At 42.8% G+C, this 27,887-nt stretch overlaps 2 protein-coding genes across 2 annotated transcripts in view; one reads left to right on the forward strand and one right to left on the reverse strand.

Moving 5' to 3' along the window:
* LOC139376420 (ATP-dependent RNA helicase DHX8-like) overlaps positions 1-14,106 on the forward strand; it is a 29,273-nt gene extending 15,167 nt beyond the window's left edge. Inside the window, exons 15-23 of the mRNA XM_071118997.1 lie at positions 80-290; positions 411-592; positions 724-864; positions 1,280-1,435; positions 5,262-5,399; positions 5,655-5,783; positions 10,480-10,676; positions 12,895-13,074; positions 13,346-14,106. Coding sequence (XP_070975098.1) covers positions 80-290; positions 411-592; positions 724-864; positions 1,280-1,435; positions 5,262-5,399; positions 5,655-5,783; positions 10,480-10,676; positions 12,895-13,074; positions 13,346-13,565 — 1,554 coding nt within the window. The 3' untranslated portion in view covers positions 13,566-14,106. The remainder of the gene's footprint in view (positions 1-79; positions 291-410; positions 593-723; positions 865-1,279; positions 1,436-5,261; positions 5,400-5,654; positions 5,784-10,479; positions 10,677-12,894; positions 13,075-13,345) is intronic.
* Positions 14,107-16,576: 2,470 nt separating this feature from the next.
* The window catches only part of LOC139376421 (ETS translocation variant 4-like), a 39,916-nt gene continuing 28,605 nt past the window's right edge, over positions 16,577-27,887 (reverse strand). Inside the window, exons 8-12 of the mRNA XM_071118998.1 lie at positions 25,684-25,752; positions 24,750-24,797; positions 22,595-22,767; positions 17,601-17,702; positions 16,577-17,345 (exon numbers count right to left, since the gene is read on the reverse strand). Of these exons, the coding sequence (XP_070975099.1) occupies positions 17,118-17,345; positions 17,601-17,702; positions 22,595-22,767; positions 24,750-24,797; positions 25,684-25,752 (620 nt within the window). The 3' untranslated portion in view covers positions 16,577-17,117. The remainder of the gene's footprint in view (positions 17,346-17,600; positions 17,703-22,594; positions 22,768-24,749; positions 24,798-25,683; positions 25,753-27,887) is intronic.

A 27,887-nucleotide genomic window follows, 5' to 3' on the forward strand; every position in this document is an offset into this window, starting at 1 on the left:
GGTCTTGTTCATAACAGAACAGTCTAAATATTTCCTTGACTGTGTGTTAATTGCTTTGAATTCTCTCTGTCAATTTCAGACAGTGAAGAAGCGCCCAGACATGAAGCTGATTGTGTCCTCAGCGACACTAGATGCCGTCAAGTTCTCCCAGTACTTCTTCGAGGCGCCCATCTTTACCATCCCAGGACGCACTTTCCCAGTGGAGGTGCTCTACTGCAAAGAGCCTGAGACGGACTACCTGGACGCCAGTCTCATCACCGTCATGCAGATCCACCTGACCGAGCCTCCAGGTACGGTTCAAACACGGTTACAATGCATGCATCCGCAAGGACTGAACTCCTTGATTGACATCCGTAGTTAAGGATTCGGCGATCAGTGACTCATTGTCCTCTCTCGCTCCTTGTTTGCAGGTGATGTCCTGGTGTTTCTGACGGGTCAGGAGGAGATTGACACCGCTTGTGAGATCTTGTATGAACGGATGAAGTCTCTGGGACCTGAAGTGCCTGAACTCATCATTCTACCTGTCTACTCTGCGCTGCCAAGCGAGATGCAGACCCGTATCTTTGACCCTGCTCCCCCCGGCAGCAGGAAGGTATCAGTCGTGCCCACCCAAACACAAACCAGAACGGTCCCAAAAACACACACACAATCTCCTGCTGCCACACATGCCCGATATCGGAGGTAGGACTAAGCCTAATCATTTTGTGTTATTTGATTCTGCAGGTAATCATTGCCACTAACATTGCTGAGACGTCTCTGACTATTGATGGGATTTACTATGTGGTGGACCCAGGCTTTGTGAAGCAGAATGTCTACAATTCCAAGACTGGCGTCGACCAATTAGTGGTGACCCCCATATCACAGGTAGGTTGAATAAGACAGATATCATTATCGTACATGGAGAAGGAACACTGAAAACGTTGAGCACCTGCTCTTTCCATGACATAGACTGACCAGGTGAATCCATGTGAAAAGATATGATCCCTTATTGATTTATTTTGTTAAATCCACTTCAATCAGTGTAGATAAACGGGGGGAGACAGGTTAAAGAAGTATTTTTAAGCCTTGGGACAATTTGAGACATGGATTGTGTGTTTGAGGGTGAGTGGGCAAGACAAAAGATTTAAGTGCTTTTGAACGGGGTATGGTAGTAGGTGCCAGGCGCACCGTTTTGTGTCAAGAATTGCAACGCTGCTGGGTTTTTCACACTCCGTGTTCTTTGTGTAGTCCAGAGCATTGACATCCAATCTAAATGAATTGCTTTCTCTATATTTCTCAGGCCCAAGCCAAGCAGCGTTCTGGTAGGGCTGGAAGAACTGGCCCTGGGAAATGCTACCGGCTATTTACAGAGAGAGCCTACAGAGACGAGATGCTCACCAGCAATGTGCCTGAAATCCAGAGAACAAACCTGGCCAGTACCATGCTGTCTCTCAAGGTACGTAACACATACAGACAGACACTGGCCTACAACGCTTCTGTAACCATGGGCCCTCATTAACAATGCAACACATATTTTTCTTAAAATATTTGTATATATATTTTCTTGTATTATGCCCCAAGCCCACTCTCTACTGTTTGGAGGACTAGGTGGAAAACATATTGAATGTTAATATATACAGTGCATTCAGAAAGTATTCAGACTTTCCCCTTCCCTTTTTCCACATGTTGTTACGTTACAGCCTTATTCTATATATACACACAGTACCAATCAAAAGTTTGGACCTACTCATTCCAGGGTTTTTCTTTATTTTTTTTACTATTTTCTACATTGTAGAATAATAGTGAAGACATCAAAACTATGAAAGATCACACATGGAATCATGTAGTAACCAAAAAAGTGTTAAACAAATCAAAATATATTATATATTTGACATTCTTCAAAGTAGTCACCCTTTGCCTTGATGATAGCTTTGCAAACTTTTGGCATTCTCTAAACTAGCTTCACATGGAATGCTTGGACATGACATGGACATGACGTTTGGCATTCTCTCAACTAGCTTCACATGGAATGCTTGGACATGACATGGACATGACGTTTGTCATTCTCTAAACTAGCTTCACATGGAATGCTTGGACATGACATGGACATGACGTTTGGCATTCTCTAAACTAGCTTCACATGGAATGCTTGGACATGACATGGACATGACGTTTGGCATTCTCTAAACTAGCTTCACATGGAATGCCTAGACATGACATGGACATGACGTTTGTCATTCTCTAAACTAGCTTCACATGGAATGCTTGGACATGACATGGACATGACGTTTGGCATTCTCTCAACTAGCTTCACATGGAATGCTTGGACATGACATGGACATGACGTTTGTCATTCTCTAAACTAGCTTCACATGGAATGCTTGGACATGACATGGACATGACGTTTGTCATTCTCTAAACTAGCTTCACATGGAATGCTTGGACATGACATGGACATGACGTTTGGCATTCTCTAAACTAGCTTCACATGGAATGCTTGGACATGACATGGACATGACGTTTGGCATTCTCTAAACTAGCTTCACATGGAATGCTTGGACATGACGTTTGGCATTCTCTCAACTAGCTTCACATGGAATGCTTGGACATGACATGGACATGACGTTTGGCATTCAGGTCAAAGAGTTCAATCTTGGTTTCATCAGACCAGAGAATCTTGTTTGTCATGGTCAGAGAGTTTAGGTGCCTATTGCCAAGCGTAAAGGCCTGATTGGTGGAGAGCTGCAGAGATGGTTGTCCTTCTGGAAGGTTCTCCCGTTTCAACAAAGGTACATCGGAGCGCTGTCAGAGTGACCATCGGGTTCTTCGTCACCTCCCTGACCAAGACCCTTCTCCCCCGATTGCTCAGTTTGGCCGGGCAGCCAGCTCTAGGAAGGTCTTGGTGGTTCCAAACTCCTTCCATTTAAGAATGATGGAGGCCACCGTGTTCTTGGGAATCTTCAATGCTGCAGAAATGTTTTGGTACCCTTCCCCAGATCGGTGCCTCGACACAATCCTGTCTCAGAGCTCTACAGACAATTCCTTCAACCTCAGGGCCTGGTTTTTGCTCTGACATGCACTGTCAACTGTGGGACCTCATATAGACAGGCGTGTGCCTTTCCAAATCATGTCAAATCAATTGAATTTACCACAGGTGGACTCCAATCAAGTTGTAGAAACATCGCAAGGATGATCAATGGAAACAGGTTGCACGAGTCTCATAGCAAAGGGTCTGAATACTTATGTAAATAAGTTCTTTAAAAAAAAATAATAATACATGTCAAAAAAATCTCTTCACTTTTTCATTATGGGATATTGTGTGTAGATTGATGAGGAACATTTTTTATTTAATCCATTTTTAGAATAAGGCTCTCACGTAACAATGTGGAAAAAGTCCAGGGGTCTGAATACTTTCCGAATGCACTGTATGTGATATATTTTATTTATTTAGATGTGTGTATAAGTGATAATGCCCTCGAATCAGGTGTTTGGAGGATATATTGGCACGGGTGTTAGGCCCTCGACTTTGTCTCGGCCCAACAAACCATGCCAATATATCCACCAAACGCCAGCTTCGAGGGCATTATCACTTTTATACAACTGGTTACCAACATATTCAAGTAACGATTGACATTTTCATTTTAAAACATTATTTGGGTGAATTTATTTATACTATTTCATCCTTCCACAAGATATAATCCCGACACACATCTAAGGTTGCTACCCAAGCCGGCCAGGTTCGGTTGCTAGAGTGTTTTTGGGTCGCATCCATAGATACAGAACAGTCATTCGTTCTAAAGGTTCCATTGCCATACTCGCTGGCAACGTTCTTATCCCTTGCTTGCTAGCTAGCCAACTACGGCTAACTTAGTCTCGTCAAAAAGTGCAGCCAGAGCCTCCCGGGTGGCGCAGTGGTTAAGGGCGCTGTACTGCAGCGCCAGCTGTGCCATCAGGGTTGGCGCACAGGCTCTGTCGTAACCGGCCGCGACCGGGAGGTCCGTGGGGCGACGCACAATTGGCCTAGCGTCGTCCGGGTTAGGGAGGGCTTGGCCGGTAGGGATGTCCTTGTCTCATCGCGCACCAGCGACTCCGGGCGCAGTGCGCGCTAAACCAAGGTTGCCAGGTGCACAGTGTTTCCTCCGACACATTGGTGCGGCTGGCTTCCGGGTTGGATGCGCGCTGTGTTAAGAAGCTGTGCGGCTTGGTTGTGTTGTGTATCGGAGGACGCAGGACTTTCAACCTTCGTCTCTCCGGAGCCCGTACGGGAGTTGTAGTGATAAGACAAGATAGTAGCTACTAAAACAATTGGATACCACGAAATTGGGGAGAAAAAGGGGTCAAATTTAAAATATATATATTTTTTAAAGTGCAGCCAGAATAACAGCAACGTAGCTGCATTTGCATTTGTTCAAGCGGTTTTCTAGTGACATTTATTTAGATACAATGAGCTAATGAGGTGCAATTTTGCCTGGCATAGAAAATGTGCGCACTCATCAAGACACTGTTGTTCAGAGGAGCTAGCCAACAACACAACTAACAGAATCTCTTCAAACCGAAGCTGGAAAGACTGCAAACTAGCTGCACTTCGTTTTACCTTTTTTGTTTTGACATTTCTTCTGGCCGAGAAACGCCGTCTGCCTGCCTGTCCTGTCCCGACACGTTCATTTCTATGGGACAGCTGGAGATCGAATTTGAATATTGAAACAGTGTTACAAATGTCAGAGAGACAGACACCAAGGTTTATACAAATCTCTGCTGTTGAAAACTAAATGTTAGTCTAAAAGAAATTTGAGAATGTCTAGATGCTTTTTATAGTGGAGATCAAGTTTATAAAGTGTGTGTGTGTGTGTGTGTGTGTGGGCATGTACAGTTGAAGGCGGAAGTTTACATATTCCTCAGTTTTTGACAATTCCTGACATTTAATCCTAGTTAAAATTCCCTGTCTTCGGTCAGTTAGGATCACCACTTTATTTTAAGAACGTGAAATGTCAGAATAATAGTAGAGAGAATTATTTCTTTATTTTGTCACATTCCCAGTGGGTCAGTAGTTTACATACACTCAATTAGTATTTGGTAGCATTGCCTTTAAATTGTTTAACTTGGGTCAAACGTTTTGGGTAGCCTTCCACAAGCTTCCCACGTTGTGTGTGTGTGTGTGTGTGTGTATATATATATATATATATATATATATATATATATATATATATATATATATATATATATATATATATATATATATACAATACTCTGTTCTTCCAATGCCATCCCTTTACTTCCTTCAGGCCATGGGCATCAATGACCTGCTATCGTTTGATTTCATGGACGCTCCACCCATGGAGACAATGATCACAGCCATGGAGCAGCTCTACACTTTAGGGGCTCTGGATGATGAGGGGTTGCTCACTCGACTTGGACGCAGGGTAAGATGGAGTATTGAACAACAAGCGATCTATTCAATGTATTGAAGATGAAAATCCCGCAAGCAATTATATTTGAATTGATGCAGTAGTTAATATGAAAAATTGAAAAACATGTATTAAAATTTGGAAGTTCATGGTCATTGAATTGTCTGAGTTAAAATTGACTTGACCCCAACCACAATATTGTTGTTATGAATGTGGTTAAATGTTATACACTTCCCCATTCCTCTCCCTCTGTCTCTATGTTTGTATCAGATGGCGGAGTTCCCTCTGGAGCCCATGCTGTGTAAGATGCTGATCATGTCCGTCCACCTGGGCTGCAGTGAGGAGATGCTCACCATTGTCTCCATGCTGTCTGTGCAGAACGTCTTCTACAGGCCCAAGGTACCGCAAATCACCGGTCCATAAATACTGTGTAACCATGGCTATGTCTAGGCCAGTGTGTTAACTGAAATATTACATAAAAACCATGCACGGATAAAATAAATAACCTTCTGCAGCTCGACAATGATGGTAGCTATTAGAAATTAGAATACTGTAGTCTGGCTTTTTTATGGCAGTTTTGGAGCAGTGGCTTCTTCCTTGCTGAGTGGCCTTTCAGGTTGTTGATATAGGACTCGTTTTACTGTGGATATAGATACTAGAAAAGTATCTATATCCACAGTAAAACGAGTCCTATATCAAAAAAGTATCTAGAAAAGTATCTATATCCACAGTAAAACGAGTCCTATATCAACAACCTGAAAGGCCACTCAGCAAGGAAGAAGCCACTGCTCCAAAACTGCCATAAAAAAGCCAGACTACAGTTTGTAACTGCACATGGGGACAAAGATTGTACTTTTTGGAGAAATGTCCTCTGGTCTGATGAAACAAAAATAGAACTGTTTGGCCATAACGACCATGTTATGTCTGGAGGAAAAAGGTGGAGGCTTGCAAGCTGAAGAACACCATACCAACCATGAAGCAAGGGGGGTGGCAGCATCCTGTTGTGGGGGTGCTTTGCTGCAGGAGGGACTGGTGTACCTGTTTCCTCCAGCATCTTTTTTTGTTGTGAATTTTTTCTCCCCAATTTTGTGGTATCCAATTGTTACCATCTTGTCTCATCGCTACAACTCCCGTACGGGCTCGGGAGAGACGAAGGTTGAAAGTCACGTGTCCTCCGATACACAACCCAACCAAGCCTCACTGCTTCTTAACACAGCGCGCATCCAACCCCGAAGCCAGCCGCACCAATGTGTCGGAGGAAACACCGTGCACCTAGCAACCTTGGTTAGCGCGTACTGCGCCCGGCCTGCCACGAGTCGCTGGTGCGCGATGAGACAAGAATATCCCGAGCCCTCCCTAACCCGGACGACGCTAGGCCAATTGTGCGTCGCCCCACGGACCTCCCGGTCGCGGCCGGTTACGACCGAGCCTGGGTGCGAACCCAGAGAGTCTCTGGTGGCACAGCGGGCGCTGCAGTACAGCGCCCTTAACCGCTGCTCCACCCAGGAGGCCTCCTCCAGCATCTTCACAAGGTCCTTTGCTGTTGTTCTGGGATTGATTTGCACTTTTCGCACCAAAGTACGTTCATCTCTAAGAGACAGAAATCATCTCCTTCCTTAGCGGTATGAGGCTGGTGGTCCCATGGTGTTTATACTTGCGTACTATTGTTTGTACAGATGAACGTGGTACCTTCAGGCATTTGGAAATTGCTCTTGTGGAGGTCTACAAGTTTTTTTTCTGAGGCTGATTTCTTTGGATTTTGCCATGATGTCAAGCAAAGAGGCACTGAGTTTGAAGGTAGGCCTTAAAATACATCCACATGTCCACCTCCAATTGACTCAAATGATGTCAATTAGCCTATCAGAAGCATCTTAAGCCATGACAGAATTATCTGGATTTTTCCAAGCTGTTTAAAGGCACAGTCACCTTAGTGTATGTAAACTTCTGATCAACTGGGATTGTGATACAGTGAAATAATCGACTTGTGTCATGCACAAAATAGATGTCTTAACCGACTTGCCAAAACTATAGTTTGTTAACAAGAAATTTGTGGAGTGGTTGCAAAACAAGTTTTAATGACTACAACCTAAGTGTACAGTCATAGCCAAAATTTTTGAGAACGACACAAATATTAATTTCCACAAAGTTTGCTGCTTCAGTGTCTTTCGATATTTTTGTCAGCTGTTACTATGGAATACTGAAGTATAATACAAGCATTTCATGAGTGTCAAAGGCTTTTATTGACAATTACATGAAGTTGAAGAGTCCATTTTTGCAGTGTTGACCCTTCTTTGTCAAGACCTTTGCAATTTGCCCTGGCATGCTGTCAATTAACTTCTGGGCCACCGTTTGTCAGAATTTGTGGGATTTTGTTTGTCCACCCGCCTATTGAGGATTGACTACAAGTTCTCAATGGGATTAAGGTTTGAGGAGTTTCCTGGCCATGGACCCAAAATATATCAATGTTTTGTTCCCCAAGCCACTAAGTTATCACTTTTTCCTTATGGCAAGGTGCTCCGTCATGCTGGAAAAGGTATTGTTCGTCACCAAACTGTTCCTGGATGGTTGGGAGAAGTTGCTCTCGGAGGATGTGTTTTTGTGAGTGAGCCCACTCCCTTGGCTGAGAAGCAACCCCACACATGAATGGTGTCAGGATGCTTTACTGTTGGCATGACACAGGACTGATGGTAGCGCTCACCCTGTCTTCTCCGGGCAAGCTTTTTTCCGGATGCCCCAAACATTCGGAAAGGGGATTCATCAGAGAAAATTACTTGACCTCAGTCCTCAGCAGTCCAATCCCTGTACCTTTTGTAGAATATCAGTCTGTCCCTGATGTTTTTCCTGGAGAGAAGTGGCTTCTTTGCTGCCCTTCTTGACACCAGGCCATCCTCCAGAAGTCATCGCCTCAATGCGTGCAGATGCATTCACTCCTGCCTGCTGCCATTCCTGAGCAAGCTCTGTACTGGTGGTGCCCTGATCCTGCAGCTGAATCAACTTTAGGAGATGGTCCTGGTGCTTGCTGGACTTTCTTGGGCGCCCTGAAGCCTTCTTCACAACAATTGAACCGCTCTCCTTGAAGTTCTTGATGATCCGATAAATGGTTGATTTAGGTGCAATCTTACCGGCAGCAATATCCTTGCCTGTGAAGCCCTTTTTGTGCAAAGCAATGATGACGGCACGTGTTTCCTTGCAGGTAACCATGTTTGACAGAGAAAGAACAATGATTCCAAGCACCACCCTCCTTTTGAAGCTTCCAGTCTGTTATTCGTACTCAATCAGCATGACAGAGTGATCTCCAGCCTTGTCCTTGTCAACACTCACACCTGTGTTAACCTCTCTGGGATATGTGGGACGGTAGCATCCCACCTCGCCAACAGCCAGTGAAAGTGCGTGTTTGGCACAATTTGGTCAAATTCAAAACAACAAAAATCTCATAATTAAAATTCCTCAATCATACAAGTATTTTACACCATTTTAAAGATACAATTCTCGTTAATCCAGCCAGTGTCTGATTTCAAAATACTTTACAGCGAAAGCACCACAAACGATTACGTTAGGTCACCACCAACTCACAGAAAAACACAGCCATATTTCCAGCCAAAGAGAGGAGTCACAAAAAGCACAAATGGAGGTAAAATGAATCACTAACCTTTGATGATCTTCATCAGATGTTACACAATACATGTATGTTTTGTTCGATAAAGTGCATATTTATATAAAAAAAATCACATTTCATATTGGCACGTTACGTTCAGTAGTTCTAAAACATGCGATTGTGCAGAGAGCCACATCTATTTACAGAAATACTCATTATAAATGTTGATGAAAATACAACTAATATACCAGAAAGTAGAGATATACTTCCCCTAAAGGCAACCACTGTGTCAGATTTCAAAAAAACTTTACGGAAAAAGCAAACCATGCAATAATCTGAGTACAGCTTTCAGACAACAAAGCAGCCAAAAAGATATCCTATGAATTCCTAGGTCTGTAGAAAAGCAATGGAACGAGAGCTAACTCTCTTGTGACCGCGCCTCAGAGCCTGTGGCAATCTGCCAGACACCTGGCTCAAACAGCCCTTATGAGCCCCCACTTCACAGTAGAATCCTCAAACAAAGTTCTTGACTGTTGACCTCTAATGGAAGACGTAGGAAGGGCAACAGAGTAAAAATAAATAAAAAATACAAGCCTCAGATTTCCCACTTCCTGGTTGGATTTTTCTCAGGTTTTCGCCTGCCATATAAATTCTGTTTTACTCACAGACATCATTCAAACAGTTTTCTATCCAATACTACTAATAATATGCATATATTAGCATCTGGGACTGAGTAGCAGGCAGTTTACTCTGGGCACCTTATTTATCCAAGCTACTCAATACTGCCCCCCTGTCACCAAGAAGTTAGCGAGAGAATCACTGACATGTCAGCTGGTCCTTTTGTGGCAGGGCTGAAATGCAGTGGAAATGTTTTTGGGGGATTCAGTTCATTTGCATGGCAAAAGAGGGGCTTTGCAATTAATTGCAATTCATCTGATCACTCTTCATAATATTCTGGAGTATATGCAAATTGCCATCATAGAAACAGAGGCAGCAGGCTTTGTGAAAATATATATTTGTCATTCTCAACTTTTGGCCACGTCTATGTAAACTTTCGAATTCAACTGTATATACAGTATGTATGTGTGTATGTGTATATATATATATATATATATATATATATATATATATATATATATATATATATATATATATATATATATATATATAAACACACACACACACTACCGTTAAAGTTTGGGGTCACTTAGGAATGTCCTTGTTTTTGAAATATATTTTTTTAAATGTCCATTAAAATAACATAAAATTGATCAGAATACCCTTGGGCAGGGGGTGGTTTATGGGTTTACAACAAGAATCAACTGCTGTCACAGCTGTCACATTTGTTGATGGTGGTGAATTATGGTTGACTGACTTTCCTAACTTGTCATATGTTGCTTGACATCTCCAACCATAATGAGACAGTTGTAGCCTAGTGTGATTTAATGTTGATCAGTTGGTGGCCAGTCCTTATAGTAATTGTATTCTCTGGTGCCCCAGGACAAGCAGCAGATGGCAGACCAGAAGAAGGCTAAGTTCCACCAGGCCGAGGGAGACCACCTTACTCTGCTGGCTGTCTATAACTCCTGGAAGAACAACAAGTTCTCCAACCCCTGGTGCTTCGAGAACTTCATCCAGGCCCGTTCCTTGCGCAGAGCCCAGGATATCCGCAAACAGATGCTGGGTATCATGGACAGGTAGGACACTCATCATAAGCATATGTAATTAATTCTATATCCGGCAAAGTTCTCAAATGGTAGCTTTACTTGTGAGTCATATTAATCCTGTGACTCAAAGAAGCAATCTCTAGGGCCTAAATTTAACCTTATCTACAGTGCATTCGGAAAGTATTCAGACCCCTTGACTTTTTCCACCTTCTGTTATGTTACATCTTCTTCTGAAATGTATTCCATTTGTTTTTTTCCCTCGTCAATCTACACACAATACCCCATAATGACAACGCAAAAACAGGTTTTTAGAATGGTTAGCAGATTTATTAAAAATAAACACCAGAAATATCACATTTACATAAGTATTCAAAGCCTTTACTCAGTACTTTCTTGATGCACCTTTGGCAGCAATTACAGCCTTGAGTCTTCTTGGGTATGACGCTACAAGCTTGGCACACCTGTATTTGCGGAGTTTCTCCCATTGTTCTCTGCAGATCCTCTCAAGCTCTGTCAGGTTGGATGGGGAGCATCGCTTTACACATATTTTCAGGTCTCTCCAGATATGTTCGGTCGGGTTCAAGTCTGGGCTCTTGCTGGGCCACTCAAGGACATTCCAAAACTTGTCCCAAAGCCACTCTTTCATTGTCTTGGCTGTGTGCTTAGGGTCGTTGTCGTGTTGGAAGGTGAACCTTCGCCCCCGTCTGAGGTCCTGAGTGCGCTGGTGCAGGTTTTCATCCAGGATCTCTCTCTGTACTTTACTCCGTTCATCTTTCCCTCGATCCGGATTAGTTTCCCTGCCACTTAAAACATTCCCACAGCATTATGCTGCCACCACCATGCTTCACCGTAGGGATGGTGCCAGGTTTCCTCCAGATGTGACACTTGGCATTCAGGCCAAAGAGTTCAATCTTGGTTTCATCAGACCAGAGGAACTTGTTGGCCAACTCCAAGCAGGCTGTCATGTGCCTTTTTACCGAGGGGTGGTTTCCATCCACTCTACCATAAAGGCCTGATTGGTGGAGTGCTTCAGAGATGGGAGAACCTTCCAGAAGGACAGCCATCTCCACAGGGTTCTTCGTGGTTCCAAACTACTTGATTTTTAAGAATGATGGAGGCCACTGTTCTTGGGGACCTTCAATGCTGCAGAAATTATTTGGTACGCTTCCCCAGATCTGTGCCTCGACACAATCCTGTCTCGGAGCTCTACGGACAATTCCTTTCACCTCATGGCTTGGTTTTTGCTCTGACATGCACTGTCAAACGTGGGACCTTGTATAGACAAGTGTGTGCCTTTCTAAATGTCCAGTCAATTGAATTTTACCACAGGTGGACTCCCAAGTTGTAGAAACAACAACAAAGGTATTTCTCTTTTTTTTTTAATATATATATATATATATATATATATATATATATATACATTTTTTTTAAATTATAAAAAGCTGTTTTTGCTTTGTCATTATGGGGTATTGTGTGTAGATTGATGAGGAAAATAATAATTGTATTACGTACAAAAATATAAATGCAACATGAGACAAATTCAACATTTTTACTAATTTACAGTTCATATAAGGAAATCAGTCAATTTAAATTAATTCATTATGCCCTAATCTATGGATTGTACAGGGGTGCAGCCATGAGTGGGCGTGGGAAGGCCCACCCACTGGGGAGCCAGGCTCGGCCAATCAGAATGAGTTTTCCCCCACAAAAGTGCTATTATTACAGACAGAAATACTCCTCAGTTTCATCAGCTGTCCGGGTGGCTGGTCTCAGATGATCCCGCAGGTAAAGATGTTTGATGTGGAGGTCCTGGGCTGGCGTGGTTATACGTGGGCTGTGGTTGTGAGGCCAGTTGGATGTACTGCACTCCCTCAAAACTTGAGAAATCTGTGCCATTGTGTTTTTGTGACAAAACTGTACATTTTAGTGGCCTTTTTATTGTGCGCATGTGTAATGATCATGCTGTTTAATCACAGCTGTCAGGTGGATGGATTATCTTGGCAAAGGAGAAATGCTCTCTAACAGTGATCTAAACAAATATGTGCACAAAATTTGAGAGAAATTAGCATTTTGTGCATATGGAACATTTCTAGGATATTTTATTTCAGCTCATGAAAAATGGGACCAACACTTTTAGCATTTATATTTTTGTTCAGTTTACTTCATAGAAAATCTACAGGACTTACTGTATCAATATGTCAGACATAGGACACCAATAATTCACCTTTACTTTGACCTGTTTTATCAGGCATAAACTGGACATGGTGTCCTGTGGCAAGGCCACAGTGCGCATACAGAAGGCCATCTGCAGTGGTTTCTTCCGGAACGCAGCCAAAAAGGATCCCCAGGAGGGCTACCGTACGCTCATTGACCAGCAGGTGGTGTACATCCACCCCTCCAGTTCCCTGTTCAACCGCCAGCCTGAGTGGTGAGTCTATACCCGTGGGGGTTATAGGCATAGTCTCAAGTTTACATTGACATTCGTCAATTGTTACTCGTAAAAGTTTTTGACATCTTTGCCTCTATGTAGTAGAGTCATTGTATAGATCAAACATTTTTGGAAAGTAAAGAGTACTGTATAAGTTTATAGACTGATAGTTTTTAAATATATATGATCAGGCAATAGAGCTCCAGAAAGGTTAAAAACGTGCTCTTCTGTACACTAATTTCCCCCACTCCTTTCATCCCCATATCGCCAGGTTAGTGTACCATGAGTTGGTGCTGACTACTAAGGAGTACATGAGGGAGGTGACCACCATTGACCCACGCTGGCTGGTAGAGTTCTCGCCGGCCTTTTTCAAAGTGGCCGATCCCACGCGTCTCAGCAAACAGAAGAAGATGCAGCGCCTCGAGCCCCTCTACAACCGTTACGAGGAGCCCAACGCTTGGAGAATCTCCCGTGCCTTTCGCAGGAAGTAGAGGTGTATCCCTATACCCTTACACACAGGCTCACACCACAGCAGGAGAGAGAGGGAGACTGTCCTTGACAACTGGTTGAGAAATACCCCGTCCATTGTTCCTAGCTGTGTTCCTTCCGAGTCATTTGGCTTCATGGTCAATGTCAGTTAACTTACCTCCCATCAGACAGATAATCAAAAGTGCCCATATATTACCAAAAAGTTTTTTTTGTCCAATGTATAAATTATCTCAAAACAGAACATTACGGATTCCCTCAAAGAAAATGACCATTAAGTGATTAGGAAGGAGACTGGACACTTTAAGTGGGCAGTAATCTGATCAGTCAGTGGAAGTCTGTTTGTTTATGAGGACACAATGCTCAGAGTCCATTTAGTCTAGAGGTCACATGTAATATAGTTTATATCTAGGGAAATGGATCGGACTTTGATTGTGGTCAACAATTACCAGATCTGTGGTTTTATTAAGATGACGGAAATGTAAGCGAACTGAAATGAGTGATATCTAAATGACCATATTTTTCCATATTAAATATTGGATGGTCTCATGTCTGCTGATTTTGTCTTGTTGCTGTTATAATTAAACTGTCTTGGTCCGCCAATGATGGGAATGGAAAGTATAGTACAGACAAGTTACAGAATTGGCCCTTGCAGAACTACCATCAAAAGTCAACTGATTTTAATTTCTGAATGTTCAGGTGTCCCATTACAGCTGTGTGCAGATACAGTGCATTTGGAAAGTATTCAAACCCCTTGACTTTTTCCACATTTCGTTATGTTACAGCCTTATTCTAAAATGGATTAAATAGTTTTTTCCCCTCATCAATCTATGCACAATACCACATAATGACAAAGCAAAAACAGGTTTTTAGAAATGTCTGCACATTTATATAAAACAAAAAGAAACTGAAATAACATTTACATAAGTATTCAAACCCTTTACTCACCACTTTGTTGAAGAATCTTTGGCAGCGATTACAGTCTCGAGTCTTCTTGGGTATGACGCTACAAGCTTGGCACACCTGTATTTGGGGAGTTTCTCCCCTTCTTCTCTGCAGATCCTCTCAAGCTCTGTCAGGTTGGATGGGGAGCGTCGCTGCACAGCTATTTTCAGGTCTCTCCAGATATGTTTGATTGGGTTCAAGTCTGGGCTCTGGCTGGGCCACTCGGACTGTGTTGTCTTGACTGTGTGCTTATGGTCATTGTCCTGTTGGAAGGTAAACCTTTGACCCAGTCTGAGGTACTGAGCACTCAGGAGCAGGTTTTCATCAAGGATCTCGCTGTCATTTGCTCCGTTCATCTTTCCCTTGATCCTGACTAGTCTCCCCTGCCGCTGAAAAACATCCCCACAGCATGATGCTGCCACCACCATGCTTCACCATAGGGATGGTGGCAGCTTTCCTCCAGACGTGACATGAAGCATGGCATTCAGGCCAAAGAGTTTAATCTGTATGAATCTGTTTCATCAGACTAAAGAATATTTTTTGTCATGGTCTGAGAGTCCTATAGCACCAGTAAAGCACCCCCACACCATAACACCTGCTCCTCCATGCTTTACGGTGGGAAATACACATGCCGAGATCATCCGTTCACCCATACCGCATCTCACAAAGACGCGGCGGTTGGAACCAAAATTCTCCAATTTGGACATCAGACCAAAGGACACATTTCCACCGGTCTAATGTCCATTGCTTGTGTTTCTTGGCCCAAGCAAGTATTTTCTTCTTATTGATGTCCTTTTAGTAGTAGTTTCTTTTCAGCAATTCGACCGCAAAGGCCTGATTCACAGTCTCCTCTGAAAAGTTGATGTTGAGATGTGTCTGTTACTTGAACTCTGTGAAGCATTTATTTGGGCTGCAATTTCTGAGGCTGGTAACTCTAATGAACAGAGGTAATTCTGGGTCTTCCATTCCTGTGGTGGTCCTAATGAGAGCCAGTTTCATCATAGTGCTTGATGGTTTCTGCGACTGCACTCGAATAAACTTTCAACTTTCACATTTTCCGTATTGACTGACCTTCATGACTTAAAGGAAGGATGGACTGTCGTTTCTCTTTGCTTATTTGAGCTGTTCTTGCCATAATATGGACGTGGTCTTTATCAAATAGGGCTATCTTCTGTATACCACCCCTACCTTGTCACAACACAACTGATTGGCTCAAACGCATTAAGAAGGAAAGAAATTCCACAAATTAACGTTTAAGAAGGCACACATGTTTATTAAAATGCATTCCAGGTGAGTACCTCATGAAGCTGGTTGAGAGAATGTCAAGAGTGCAATGCTGTCAAGGCAACGGATGGCTATTTGATTTGTTTAACACTTTTTTGTTTACTACATGATTCCATATGTTATTTCATTTCATGTCTTCGCTATTATTCTACAATGTAGAAAATAGTAAAAATAAAGAAAAACCCTTGAATGAGTAGGTGTTCTAAAACTTTTGACCAGTAGTGTGTCTTTAAAAAAAATATGTTTTATACATTTGCAAACATTTTGAAAAACATGTTTTCGCTTTGTCATTATGGGGTATTGTGTGTAGATTAATGAGGAAAACATTTATTTAAGTAATTTTAGATTAAGGCTGTAATGTAACAAAGGGGAAGGGGTCTGAATACTTTACGAATGCACTGTATTAGGAGTGGAGCAGTCTGACCTATAAGAACCTTCGTAGTAATCATGTTTCCTAGTTCACATAAGGTGTGACCACTGATAATGTCAGCATGTGAGGTCGGAAATGCATGTGCTCTTTTGTCAACGACTTTGGGAGAATCTCAATTGCATACTCCTCGCGTACTCCCCTCAAAACCCATTGGATGAGAAAGCCAGAGGAGAGAGGACTCGAGGAGTATGCAATTGAGAGTGCCATAGACTGAAGTTACATTAACTGATTTTCATGCTCATGATCTATACTGTAAATTACTCCCATGTGTTGAAATAACACCCATTCTCCCTCTGTGTAGCCATTCCAAATCTGTCACAATGTTATCAGAGAAAGAATATATGTCTTTGCACAGAGTAGTAGTAATATTGTGTCTTTATTAAGCAATCTCTTTAACCACAGTCATGTGTATGGATTAAATAGGCCTCAGAAGTGAGAGGAATGCAGCTGTTAAAAACTAAAAGAAACACCATAGCCTTTTTATATACAAGTGAATGGGGTGGACATGTGCAATAGGGGCCGGGGTAGGCAACTAGATTAGATTCAGATGCGGGACCATATTTTTCCGGAGCGGATGGTCGGGGGTCCCGGAACATAATCATTTGTACGCTGCAAATTGACCACAACTAAGCTCAAAAAAGAGATTGTATTTGAAAAAAACAACTTTTATACCTTGATTACATTGAGACATTATCACCTCTTTTTATTTGTGGGAATACTTGGGAACAAATGTTCTAAATGAAACACATTTTGGGCTGAATGTTAGTCTTTGACAAAACGAAAACCAAACATTTTTTGGAGGCCCCGCCCCCCGAAAAAACACTTGTCGGTCGGTTTCGGCCCACGGGCCGGCTGTTGCCAACCCCCAACAGCGAGGATAGCGGGTGGGGTGGTGGCATTAGTACATGTAACCTTTGGAGTAGGGCTGGGCGCCCATGTTTGGTGGGGCTTGTTCACTGGGGTAGGAGGCCCCCTCGTCCATGTGGGACAGGGGCACAGTGTCCTCCTCGTTGACGTAGCGCTCAAACTCTGCCTTCAGGCTGGGCCGCTGGTTGTCGGGGAAGGCCAGGGAGATGAGAGCCTCGGGCTCGCACACAAACTTGTAAACATAGCGCTCCCCTGCCACCTGCCAATAAGAAGGAAAGGAATTCCTTTGTTAGGTATGTTCATTAGTCGGTGTTGTTATACTAATGCAAGTGTGTGTAACAAATCTAATCAAATAAATCCAATATACACATTAGCCATTTAATGTAAAACATTGCTTCTAAATGAAATGGAAGAGCCAACCATATGATCGGCAGACCCATCGCTCTGAGACACATTTGATCTACTGAATAAAGCATATTGTACAGCTAGGTTTATAAATGCCTTTAGTTTGAACCTTTTGCATAATGCCCTTCTCGTAGTAATAACGCAGGGAGCGACTGAGCTTGTCATAGTTCATGGCTGGACGGTTCTTCTGCATGCCCCAGAGCCTGGCCACCTGAGGAGAGAGGGGGAGGGAGGGAAAAGAGCAAGAGGTGGTTACATCTGGGACTGTTCAGCTCCAGGCCCTCTGCTCTTCACGGGTGAATGAACACACATTAAAGGAGACAAAGTTTTTAACATCTGCCAAAGGACACTCCTATTATATTATTTTATGGATTGAGGTCAGATGGAGTGAGGACCTGTGTATATATTCATATATTCTATATTCATTTAGCAGGGGTGGCACACCGCGACTTAATTGTTGCCCCCTCTGCCCAAATTATTTTGGGGCTATATATGTATTTTTGCGGAGACGCACTTTCAAATGGATAGTCGTTGGCTCAATGACTGGAAGTCTATGGGAACAGCTAGCATGTCGTTGCACAATGGAATAGCTAGCATATAACTGCGCTAACGCTAGTAGTAATCTTAGCCTCCCCGGCCACCACTGAAGCAACAAATCCTAGGGGGAAAGCTGCTGGGGCCAATATGAATGAATTCCAAATAATTTGCCCTGTAGGGAACAACACCATTTTTCTTCCTTCTGCCTGCAAATCTCCAATGCCACCACTAGGGGATCCTCGGTGACCAGTTTTGAGGCTCTTTCTCTCTTGAGTTAACTGGCTCATCATATCAAAAGCCCCCACATGTGGATTCACTTCCTTTTTATATAACCCATCACCACTTTAATGCAACCAGAGTCCCACAATGTGCGCAGTGAAATTACCCTGGTGCCAGGTTGTCATAGAGGCAGCATCGTGAAATATTGTCTCAACCTCAAGTTGAACTCCCCACTGACAGCCTGCTAATTCCAATACCTACGAAATGTCTCACATCTCCAAATGAGACCAGAATGGAACCGTGCCGTCTGAGATGTGTGTTGATGACAAACAGCCTGGTCACTATAGGAAGACTTGAGTGTGGATAGAGGACACGTTGAGAAGGCGTAGTCGACTCCTGACTTAGGGGTTTAGGGAATGCTGATTTCCCTGAGCAGACTACTCTCACTGATCCTGAGTGGACACTCAACCTTAGCTGCTCTTGTAGTATGAATTATTTATGTACAGTAGACAGATAATGGAAGTATCATTGTATCAGAATGTTTTCTAAATGTCTTGTAAATTCAGTTATCTGTTTGAGTAAACTTCAAGTCAACAGCTCAACTTCAAAAGCATCTCTCAACCAGTCCATTTACTTATAGGTGATGTGTAGTGAATATGAGGTGATGGAGCTCATCTTCCATTTTGTGTGTGTATCTCCTGTTATTAGGTGTGGTAAATAATGCATGGAGGTTAATGGGCAACTGGCAGTTTAGATCAGTGCACGGCCCCAGAGATGGTTTAGAGGGGTGGAGGGGGGAGCAATCTCAAACATTGAAACCTTTTTCTAGAGAAAGCTCAATCAGTGTTAAAGGGGCAATCAGTGCTTGAAACCATAAAGTGTACTCTTCTCCCCTGTTTCGGTAAAAAGCTGGGGTTGGAGAAATCCAACCACTCTCAAATTCATCGACAGAGCTATGGACTTACCGTCCATGATATCAAAATGATAGTGTTAGCCATGTTTTGAGGCTATAGACCCACATTAAAAAATACAGTTTACTATAGAATACTACAGTACTTACTATAGAATTATGTAGTAAACTGTAGAATACTATACTAAACACTAGTATACCTATAACATGTGTAGTACTTACTAGAGAATGTTGTAGTATATTGTAGAATACTATAGTAAATACTACAGTATACTACTTACCACAAAAATACTACCTTAATGTTTGCAGAAACACTACAGTAAATCCTAAAGAAATGTCTGCAAAAACACTACAGTATTTAATTTGCATATACCCTGCCCATCCCCCCCCCATATCCAAATTTTTGCCACCCATAAGTGAGAAACCTAAAAGCCAATTATAGACCATATATTGTGTTCCCTACAGGTTATCAAAAGAGCAGGAGCTCTGAACTGTCCGTTTAGACCTAAGTTCTACCCAGCTACAGATTGGGAAAATTTGCTCTTTAAAGTATTTTGTCCAGGAGGTTTTCTTCGCTATGTCAAAGATAATAAAACAAAAACACTATAGTAAATACTACAGTAATGTCAGCAAAAACTCTACAACAAGTACTACAGTCCATACTACAGTATACTATAATACACTATAGTATATACAGTCCCTTCAGAAAGTATTCATACCCCTTGACTTATTCCACATTTTTGGTGTTACAGCCTGAATTCCCCAAAAAATGTGTCACCTATCTACACACCTTACCCCATAATGACAGAGAACATGTTTTTATACATTTTTGCTCATTTATAAAAAATGAAATACAGAAATATAAATATTCATACCCATTTGCTCATAATTCCTTTGATCATCCTTGAGATGTCACTACAACTTGATTGGAGTTCACCTGAGGCCAATTAAATTGTGAAATGATTTAGAAAGAAACACACCTGTCTCTATGAGGTCCCATAGTTGACAGTGCATGTCAGAGCAGAACCTATACCATGAAGTCCAAGGAACTGTCCGTAGATCTCCGAGAGAGAATTGTGAGGAGGCACACTGTATATCCTTGGTCCTTCGTACAAAATGAATTGGCTGAGATGGGAGAACTTGCCAGAAGGAAAACAGTCTCTAAAGCACTTCACCAATCTGGACTTTATGGGAGAGCGGTCAGATGGATGCCACTCCTGCGAAAAAGGTACATGAGCACGCCTGGAGTTTGCAAAAAGGCACGTGAAAGACTGAGAGCATAAGCTAAAAGATTCTGTGGTCTGAATGCAAAGCGCCCACCTAACACCATCCCTACCGTGAAGCATGGTGGTTGCAGCATCATGCTATGGGATGCTTTTCGACTGCAAGGACAGGGAGACTGGTAAGGATAGAGGGAACAATGAATGGAGCCAAATACAGGTCAACCCTGGATGAGAACCTGCTTCAGAGTGCATATGACCTTAGACTGGGGCAAAGATTTACTTTCCAACAGGACAATGACCCCATGCATACATCCAGCAAATCTGGAATGGTTTCAGGACAAGAATGTGAAAGTCCTATAGTGGCCCAGACTTGAATCACATTGAAAATCTGTGGAAAGACTTGAAGATTGCTATTCACCACCGCTCCCCATCTAATGTAACAGAGCTTGAGAAAATGTGCTAACATTTCTAAAAACATGTTTTCACTTTGTCATTATGGGGTATTGTGTGCAGATGGGTGAGATTTTTTTTAATCCATTTTGAATTCACGCTGTAACAAAACTGTGGAATAAGTCAAGTGATATGAATACCTTCGGAAGGCGCTGTACTACATTTTTTTTCTTACTACAGTATTTATACTGAACAGAAATATAAATGCAATCACATTGAAAATCTGTGGAAAGACTTGAAGATTGCTGTTCACCACCGCTCCCCATCTAAAGTAACAGAGCTTGAGAAAATGTGCTAACATTTCTAAAAACATGTTTTCACTTTGTCATTATGGGGTATTGTGTGTAGATGGGTGAGATTTTTTAATATCCATTTTGAATTCAGGCTGTAACAAAACTGTGGAATAAGTCAAGTGATATGAATACCTTCGGAAGGCGCTGTACTACAGTTTTTTTCTTACTACAGTATTTATACTGAACAGAAATATAAATGCAACATGTAAAGTGTTGGTCCCATGTTTCTTGATCTGAAATGAAAGATCCCAGAATTTTCCATATGCTCAAAAAGCTAATTTCTCTCATTTTGTGCACGCATTTCTTTACGTCCCTGTTGGTGAGCATTTATCCTTTGCCAAGACAATCCATCCACCTGACAGGTGTGGCATATCAAGAAGCTGATTAAACAGCTTAATCATTACACAGGTGCACCTTGTGCTGGGGACACCAAAAGGAATTTAATGTTCATTTCTCTACCATAAGCCGTTTTAGAGAATTTGGCAACTGGCCTCACAACTGCAGACCACATGTAACCAAGCCAGCCCTGGACCTCCACATCCGGCTTCTTCACCTGCGAGATCGTCTGAGACTAGCCACCCGGACAGCTGATGAAACTGAGGTGTATTTCTGTCTGTAATAACTCATTCTGGGGAATAACTCATTCTGATTGGCTGGGCCTGGCTCCCAAGTGAGTGTGCCTATGTCCTCCCAGGTCCACCCATGGCTGCACCCTTGCCCAGTCATGTGAAATCCATAGTTTAGGGCCTAATTTGTTTATTTCAATTGACTGATTTCTTTATGAACTGTAACTCAGTAAAACAATTGAAGCTGTTGCATGTTGTGTGTATTTTTTTGTTCAGTATACATTCTAGTAAACTGTAAATACTACAGTAAAGTCTGTAAAAACACTACAGTGAATACTATAGTATTTAAACATAGTATACGATACCATTTTTTTCACGTGGGTAGTGTTTTAACATTTTTTTTTACAATTACTTTGTTTACAAACATTGGAGTAAAACGAGCTTGTATTTTGGGTTCTGATGTGGTATGACAGTTGAACTAAGTTCATGAGGCGTTTCTAAGTTAAATGATTCAAGACTCAATGTGTCCATAATTAATTAAGCCCAGAAAGGAATGTAGCAACTGCAGATTGCCCCTTTACATACCTCTTACGTCTGACCCTGCAACACATAGCAGGGGAAACTACTTCTAATGGTCAAGCCTATAACGTTTCTTAACAAAGAGAAAAGATCCCAAATTGGGAGATGACATTACAAGGCACACTTCGCATGAAATACTTCTTATGTCTGTCTCTGACCTCCCAAACAAGCGAACTTAGCCTTGTTCTAACGGTTAAGCCTACTTCTAACAATTCTTTCCAAAGAGGACGTGATACAATTTGTTTTACAGTAGATATAGTTCCGCTGGAGATGTCATTACTGTCGTTCTAGTTACTCTAGATCTCGACTTGTAGATTGGGCCTTACCTCCTCAGGCTCAATGAGTTTGAACTCCATGCCGCGGCCGGTCCAGGCGATGAAGTGTGCGTTTCCCGGGTCATCCAGCAGGGCCACCAGGAACTGCCAGAGCTGCAGGGATCCCCGGCGCTGGTAGTTGGCCCCATCACGGAACACACTACCCCCCTCCTGCTTCACCTCACCTGGAGAGGAATAGGGACACCGGAGGTTGGACTAGGCTGTAGGCTCAGGCTGGTTTAAGGAAGTAGGCAGCTACCATTGACATAAGACCGCTACTAACAAGCATAGTAATGTGGGCAAAGCTTGTTTACCATTACTAATAGGATATGGATAAGACTATCATTTTGGGTTGAGTCCAATCAATGGCTGTCTTGACATGCTTAAGACACTGTAGTAACTGCATCCATGTGAGGGAGAGTTGATTATCTTGAGAGTCAGGGTGATGGTGTATTTCCACTGAGGATTTACCCCAGTGTTTTACCCCAAATGATCCTATTTTTGGGGGGTTTTCATCTATGCGGGGTTACGGCTCCGGCGGATCTGCTTTAAGGGAAGGCCCTGGGTACTTTTCAGCTTTCATTTACATAGCAGCGGCTAACTGTGAACTTTAACACCTTCTCACAAAGCAACAGTCTTGAATGATGCGGAGGTTGTTGCTTCTGCTCGCCGCGAGTCTTTAGTTTGCCACCAATGCTCCTTATAGGACACATCACTGCACTCTATACTCCTCTGTGAACTGGTCATCTCTGTATACCCGTTGCAAGACCCACTGGTTGATGCTTATTTATAAAACCCTCTTAGGCCTCACTCCCCCCTATCTGAGATATCTACTGCAGCCCTCATCCTCCACATACAGTGGGGCAAAAAAGTATTTAGTCAGCCACCAATTGTGCAAGTTCTCCCACTTAAAAAGATGAGAGAGGCCTGTAATTTTCATCATAAGTACACTTCAACTATGACAGACAAAATGAGAAAAAAAATCCAGAAAATCACATTGTATGATTTTTTATGAATTTATTTGCAAATTATGGTGGAAAATAAGTATTTGGTCACCTACAAACAAGCAAGATTTCTGGCTCTCACAGACCTGTAACTTCTTCTTTAAGAGGCTCCTCTGTCCTACACTCGTTATCTGTATTAATGGCACCTGTTTGAACTTGTTATCAGTATAAAAGACACCTGTCCACAACCTCAAACAGTCACACTCCAAACTCCACACTCTTACTGACAGTTGTGGCTGCTTTGTGTGAAGTATTGTTGTCTCTACCTTATTGACATCTCTGCTGTTGACTGTGCCCAATAATTTTTGCTGCAAGTTTTGTGCTGCTACCATGTTGTGTTGCTACCATGCTGTGTTGTCTTGTGTTGCTGCCTTGCTGTGTTGTTGTCTTAGGTCTCTCTTTATGTAGTGTTGTTTTGTCTTATATTTATATTGCATATATTTTATTTTTAATCCCAGCCCCCCCATCCCCGCAGGAGGCCTTTTGGTAGGCCATCATTGTAAATAAGAATTTGTTCTTTACTGACTTGCCTGGTTAAATAAACTAAATAAAAAGTGTCACACTCCTGATGGAAACGCAATAACACTAGAGGCAACATTAACATAAAACAGTGGTGACCCACTGGTGTGGGGGTAAGTCTAATTGGATAAGCACCGTATGTGTGGGAACTTGGGGCAAGCCGCTGCAAGTAAATGGTGCTCTAACGCAGTGTGTTTCGCCGGTTCAACCTGTGCAGTAGCCCTCAGGCTCTCCCCTCACGCCAATCACCCCCAGCTCACAATGGGAAACCGACTGTCACCTTGCTCTCCATGACACAGGAGCCTGGTCCCTACCTCACGCACGGGGAAACAAAACCCGCTAACTCAGCTCCAACCAAGAGCCTGTCACGCAAAAAAAAAAAACTCTAAAGCTTATTGTTCAGTCAGCGACACTCTATCTGATACGATTGGCACTTATAGTGTGCTGATACCAAACGGAGAGACACGTGATGTGATTGAATGGATTCTGTTATGGAGAACGGACAGTGGACACCCTCAGTGCCATCACCCATAACCATTATCTGATCTCAGTGACACCTATTGAAGTGGATTGGAGTGTGCAAGTTTTAGGCTCTGTGTCTTGAGCTGACTCCTGGACGGTCGATAGCAGGTTGTAAGGCTCACCTTCGAATTTCTCCGGAACGACGCAGGAGTCGTTTTCAAAGAGATAGCCTGTAAAACAAGACAGGTGTTATAATTAGTTCCTCAAGTTGTCCTGTGTGGCTTTAACTTGTATGCCAAATCTTGAATCACATTGTGGCAAAATGAATGAGTATGAAAACGGTGAATTCGCCCATGACACATGTTGAAGTGGTTGAGAAGAGAACACTCTTTATTGGATGTGCTTATCCACTTCAACACAAATGAGTAGAGTACTTAGTGAGAAGGGGAGGATTCCTTCATGTAAATATCTCAAAAGGACCCCATCTTCCTTCTTCCTTTTGTTTTCATATTTCATTTGAAGTGTTTAATACTCTGATGATCCTTAGTAATACAGTCTGTCTTGGGAATGGCTGTTCAAGGGCAGTTCCTGAGTTCTCACTTGTTTAAGAAATGATCCTGGACAATAACTAGAATGGTGTGACAAACAAAGGGAGTGAAGAGGAGGAGTGTTTTTCTTTTCTCAAGGAAGAATACACAGGCTTTTTCCAGTAGAAATGTTTATCCAGAGATCCTTGAGGCAGGAAAAGGGGCCAGAGCCTCTGCCAATGGAAACATAGCGACACCTCCGGTTAGCCAATGGAAATACGGACACTGGGCCGGTTAGCCTATGACCGCAATGCTACAGCCAGTAGCAAGGCCTCATTTAAATAAATAAAAAATGGGAGAGGGAGATTCGGTACATGTAGTATGCCCCTCCCATCTACAGTGCAATGAACCGGGGGCACAGACTTTTGGTAATAAGGCATGAATGTAAAAAAAACACACAAAAAACATGCTGCAGTCATAATGCATTATAACACTAGTCATACGTGTCTATGAAGTATCTATGAAGGGTTTATACGTGCTTCTGACAAGTCATAATTCGTATAACCTAGTTACCAGAGTTTTTGCTTACCTTCATTGTTGTGCTGGGGGTTGGGGTACCCCTCGTTGTGGTGGTACATTGAAGGACATCCAGGCACGTCTATAGGACAGAAACGCAAGCATACACCTATTGCTCAATGCAGTGTGAACTTTTTCAATGTACAGATGGGTTGTCTTCCTCGGTCTATAAATACCAGGCCAATATCCACAGGGAGAGAGAGAGTATTAATGTGCATATTTTTTGGTTTGATCGCCTCTAGCCCTGCAAGGACAAAACCTTCATTTGTCATAATATCTCTTGTCCTCGGAAGTATTTTTAGGCGATGAGTAAGCACCTAGTGGGGAGCAGCAGTATAGTGTAGTACAGTGGTAGAGAATGGTGAGTCTGCGGTGTCGGCACTCTGCCCATCCACCTGGCATTAGTAATACAGGTCAGGAACTGGACACACCCTGACAACCAGCCACACCGCAAATGGTGTGATCTTTGTATGTCTATCAATCCCTAATCAAATCTTTTAATCACATTTCTATTTCCGGAAGTTGTATAAATTGAAAACCTCTCTCATCCGGGGTGGGTGGTGGATGTTTCTCCTTGTTGCTAATGGTTGTGGTCCGGTTGGTGACGACCTGGTCTCATCTCATATACAGTATAGTGTATGTGTCCCTGTGTGAGTGAGTGCATGCGCATGCATCGGTGTGTTTGTTTGTATGAGTGGCCGAAGGGCAAGAGCAGGCAAAAGTGGGTGAAGCTCTAGTCTCCTGCACCTCAGCAGTGTGGTGAGTTTGGTGACTCACTCCTGGGGAATTCAGTTGCAGTGCCGTGGCTCTGATAAGATGTCACTGGGGGAAATCAGACTCTTCATTCCCGGGCCAGCACTCTATCACACTGTAAATAATATCACTGCCAGCCAGTGATGGGGAGATTTGGGGCGATAGCACCAGTGTCAATTGTGTGCTGGCTGGTGTAGCTAGCTTTAGTAGGCACACATTATTTTACGAAACGGAAATGTAAATGTAAAAAAGACTTTATTCGCAAGCCTGAACCACATAACTGCCTAAGGCCTAGTGGCGCACTTATCTATCATTTTGATTTGATTTGGTCATATTAGGACTATGAGGTCCTTGTGATAGAATTTCTGAACAGGCAAAATAGCTGGCCAGCTCTTATTTGTGGCACAACACTCAGGCAGGCCCACCAGCCCCCTCAACTCCTCCTCCTACCAACAGAGTCCAGTTTATCCACAAACGTCCTTTTTTTTCTATCAGATTCCTTCAAGCACCAAGTTGAACTTTCTGAGCAGTATCCGGCTTCTATCAAAACATAAAAAAGTCAAAAGAATTTAGATCGTCGGTCTTATTGTATTGAGATGTATGCTGGTTTCAGCGCTGGGAGGCTCACTTTGTAGCTGTGTTTGTCCACTGTGCCCATAAGACCCAAGGGAAACACAACAAAGACAGCTCTGCTCCCAGTTGACTGTCACTTATATGCACAACATCCATGCCATATGTCGCTTATACACCGTATTGCATTTCCAGCCCTTGTGTTTGCATCCTAGCACTGCTTAAAGGGAACCGCCAGGGCTTTGGGGCTGTGCTGTGGTGGTAGGGCTGGTTCTCAGTTTGTTGTTGCCAAGGCCCGTAGCTACCCCCACCCTCCCCTCCACATCCCAGCCAGTGAGAGGTTCGGGTTACTGCGGCCACGCTCATTTTTCCATTATGAGTTCATCTGCCTGCAGAAAGAAAGCCGCTGTTGCAACCCAACACCCCAGAGTGCTCCACTGGGGACTCTAGTCTTTCCAGTGCCCTCCATTTTCTCAATGAAATTCCTCTGCCTTCCTATCGGTGAGACGAGCGAGCAGCGAGAGGGAGTGGGGAGGAATGTAGAGGAGGGGAAAAAACAGAATTACAGACGAGTCGAGACCTTTTTTGCAAATTGTCAGGGAGTTGAAAGGAGGAGTTTGGAGGTAGGGAGGGGGTAGGGAAAAGTCTGTTGTAGATATAGAAGTGTCTGCTTTTGGACATTTTGTTCTAAGGTTAGCCTTACACAGGTTGGCTCAAAGGAACTTTTGTAGGACCGAGAGCAAAAGCCACAAAGCAATATGTACATAACATTTCAATGCGTAGGTAATTGGGTTGTATACATCCTACGTCCTACAGAAGGCCTACATGTTCTTTTGAGTGACATAGGATTAGTTTGGGTATGTTTTGCAGTGTTCGGTGTGTTGTGATTTGCCA

This window comes from Oncorhynchus clarkii, chromosome 20 (genome assembly GCF_045791955.1).
Source record: "Oncorhynchus clarkii lewisi isolate Uvic-CL-2024 chromosome 20, UVic_Ocla_1.0, whole genome shotgun sequence".
Classification (NCBI taxonomy): domain Eukaryota; kingdom Metazoa; phylum Chordata; class Actinopteri; order Salmoniformes; family Salmonidae; genus Oncorhynchus; species Oncorhynchus clarkii.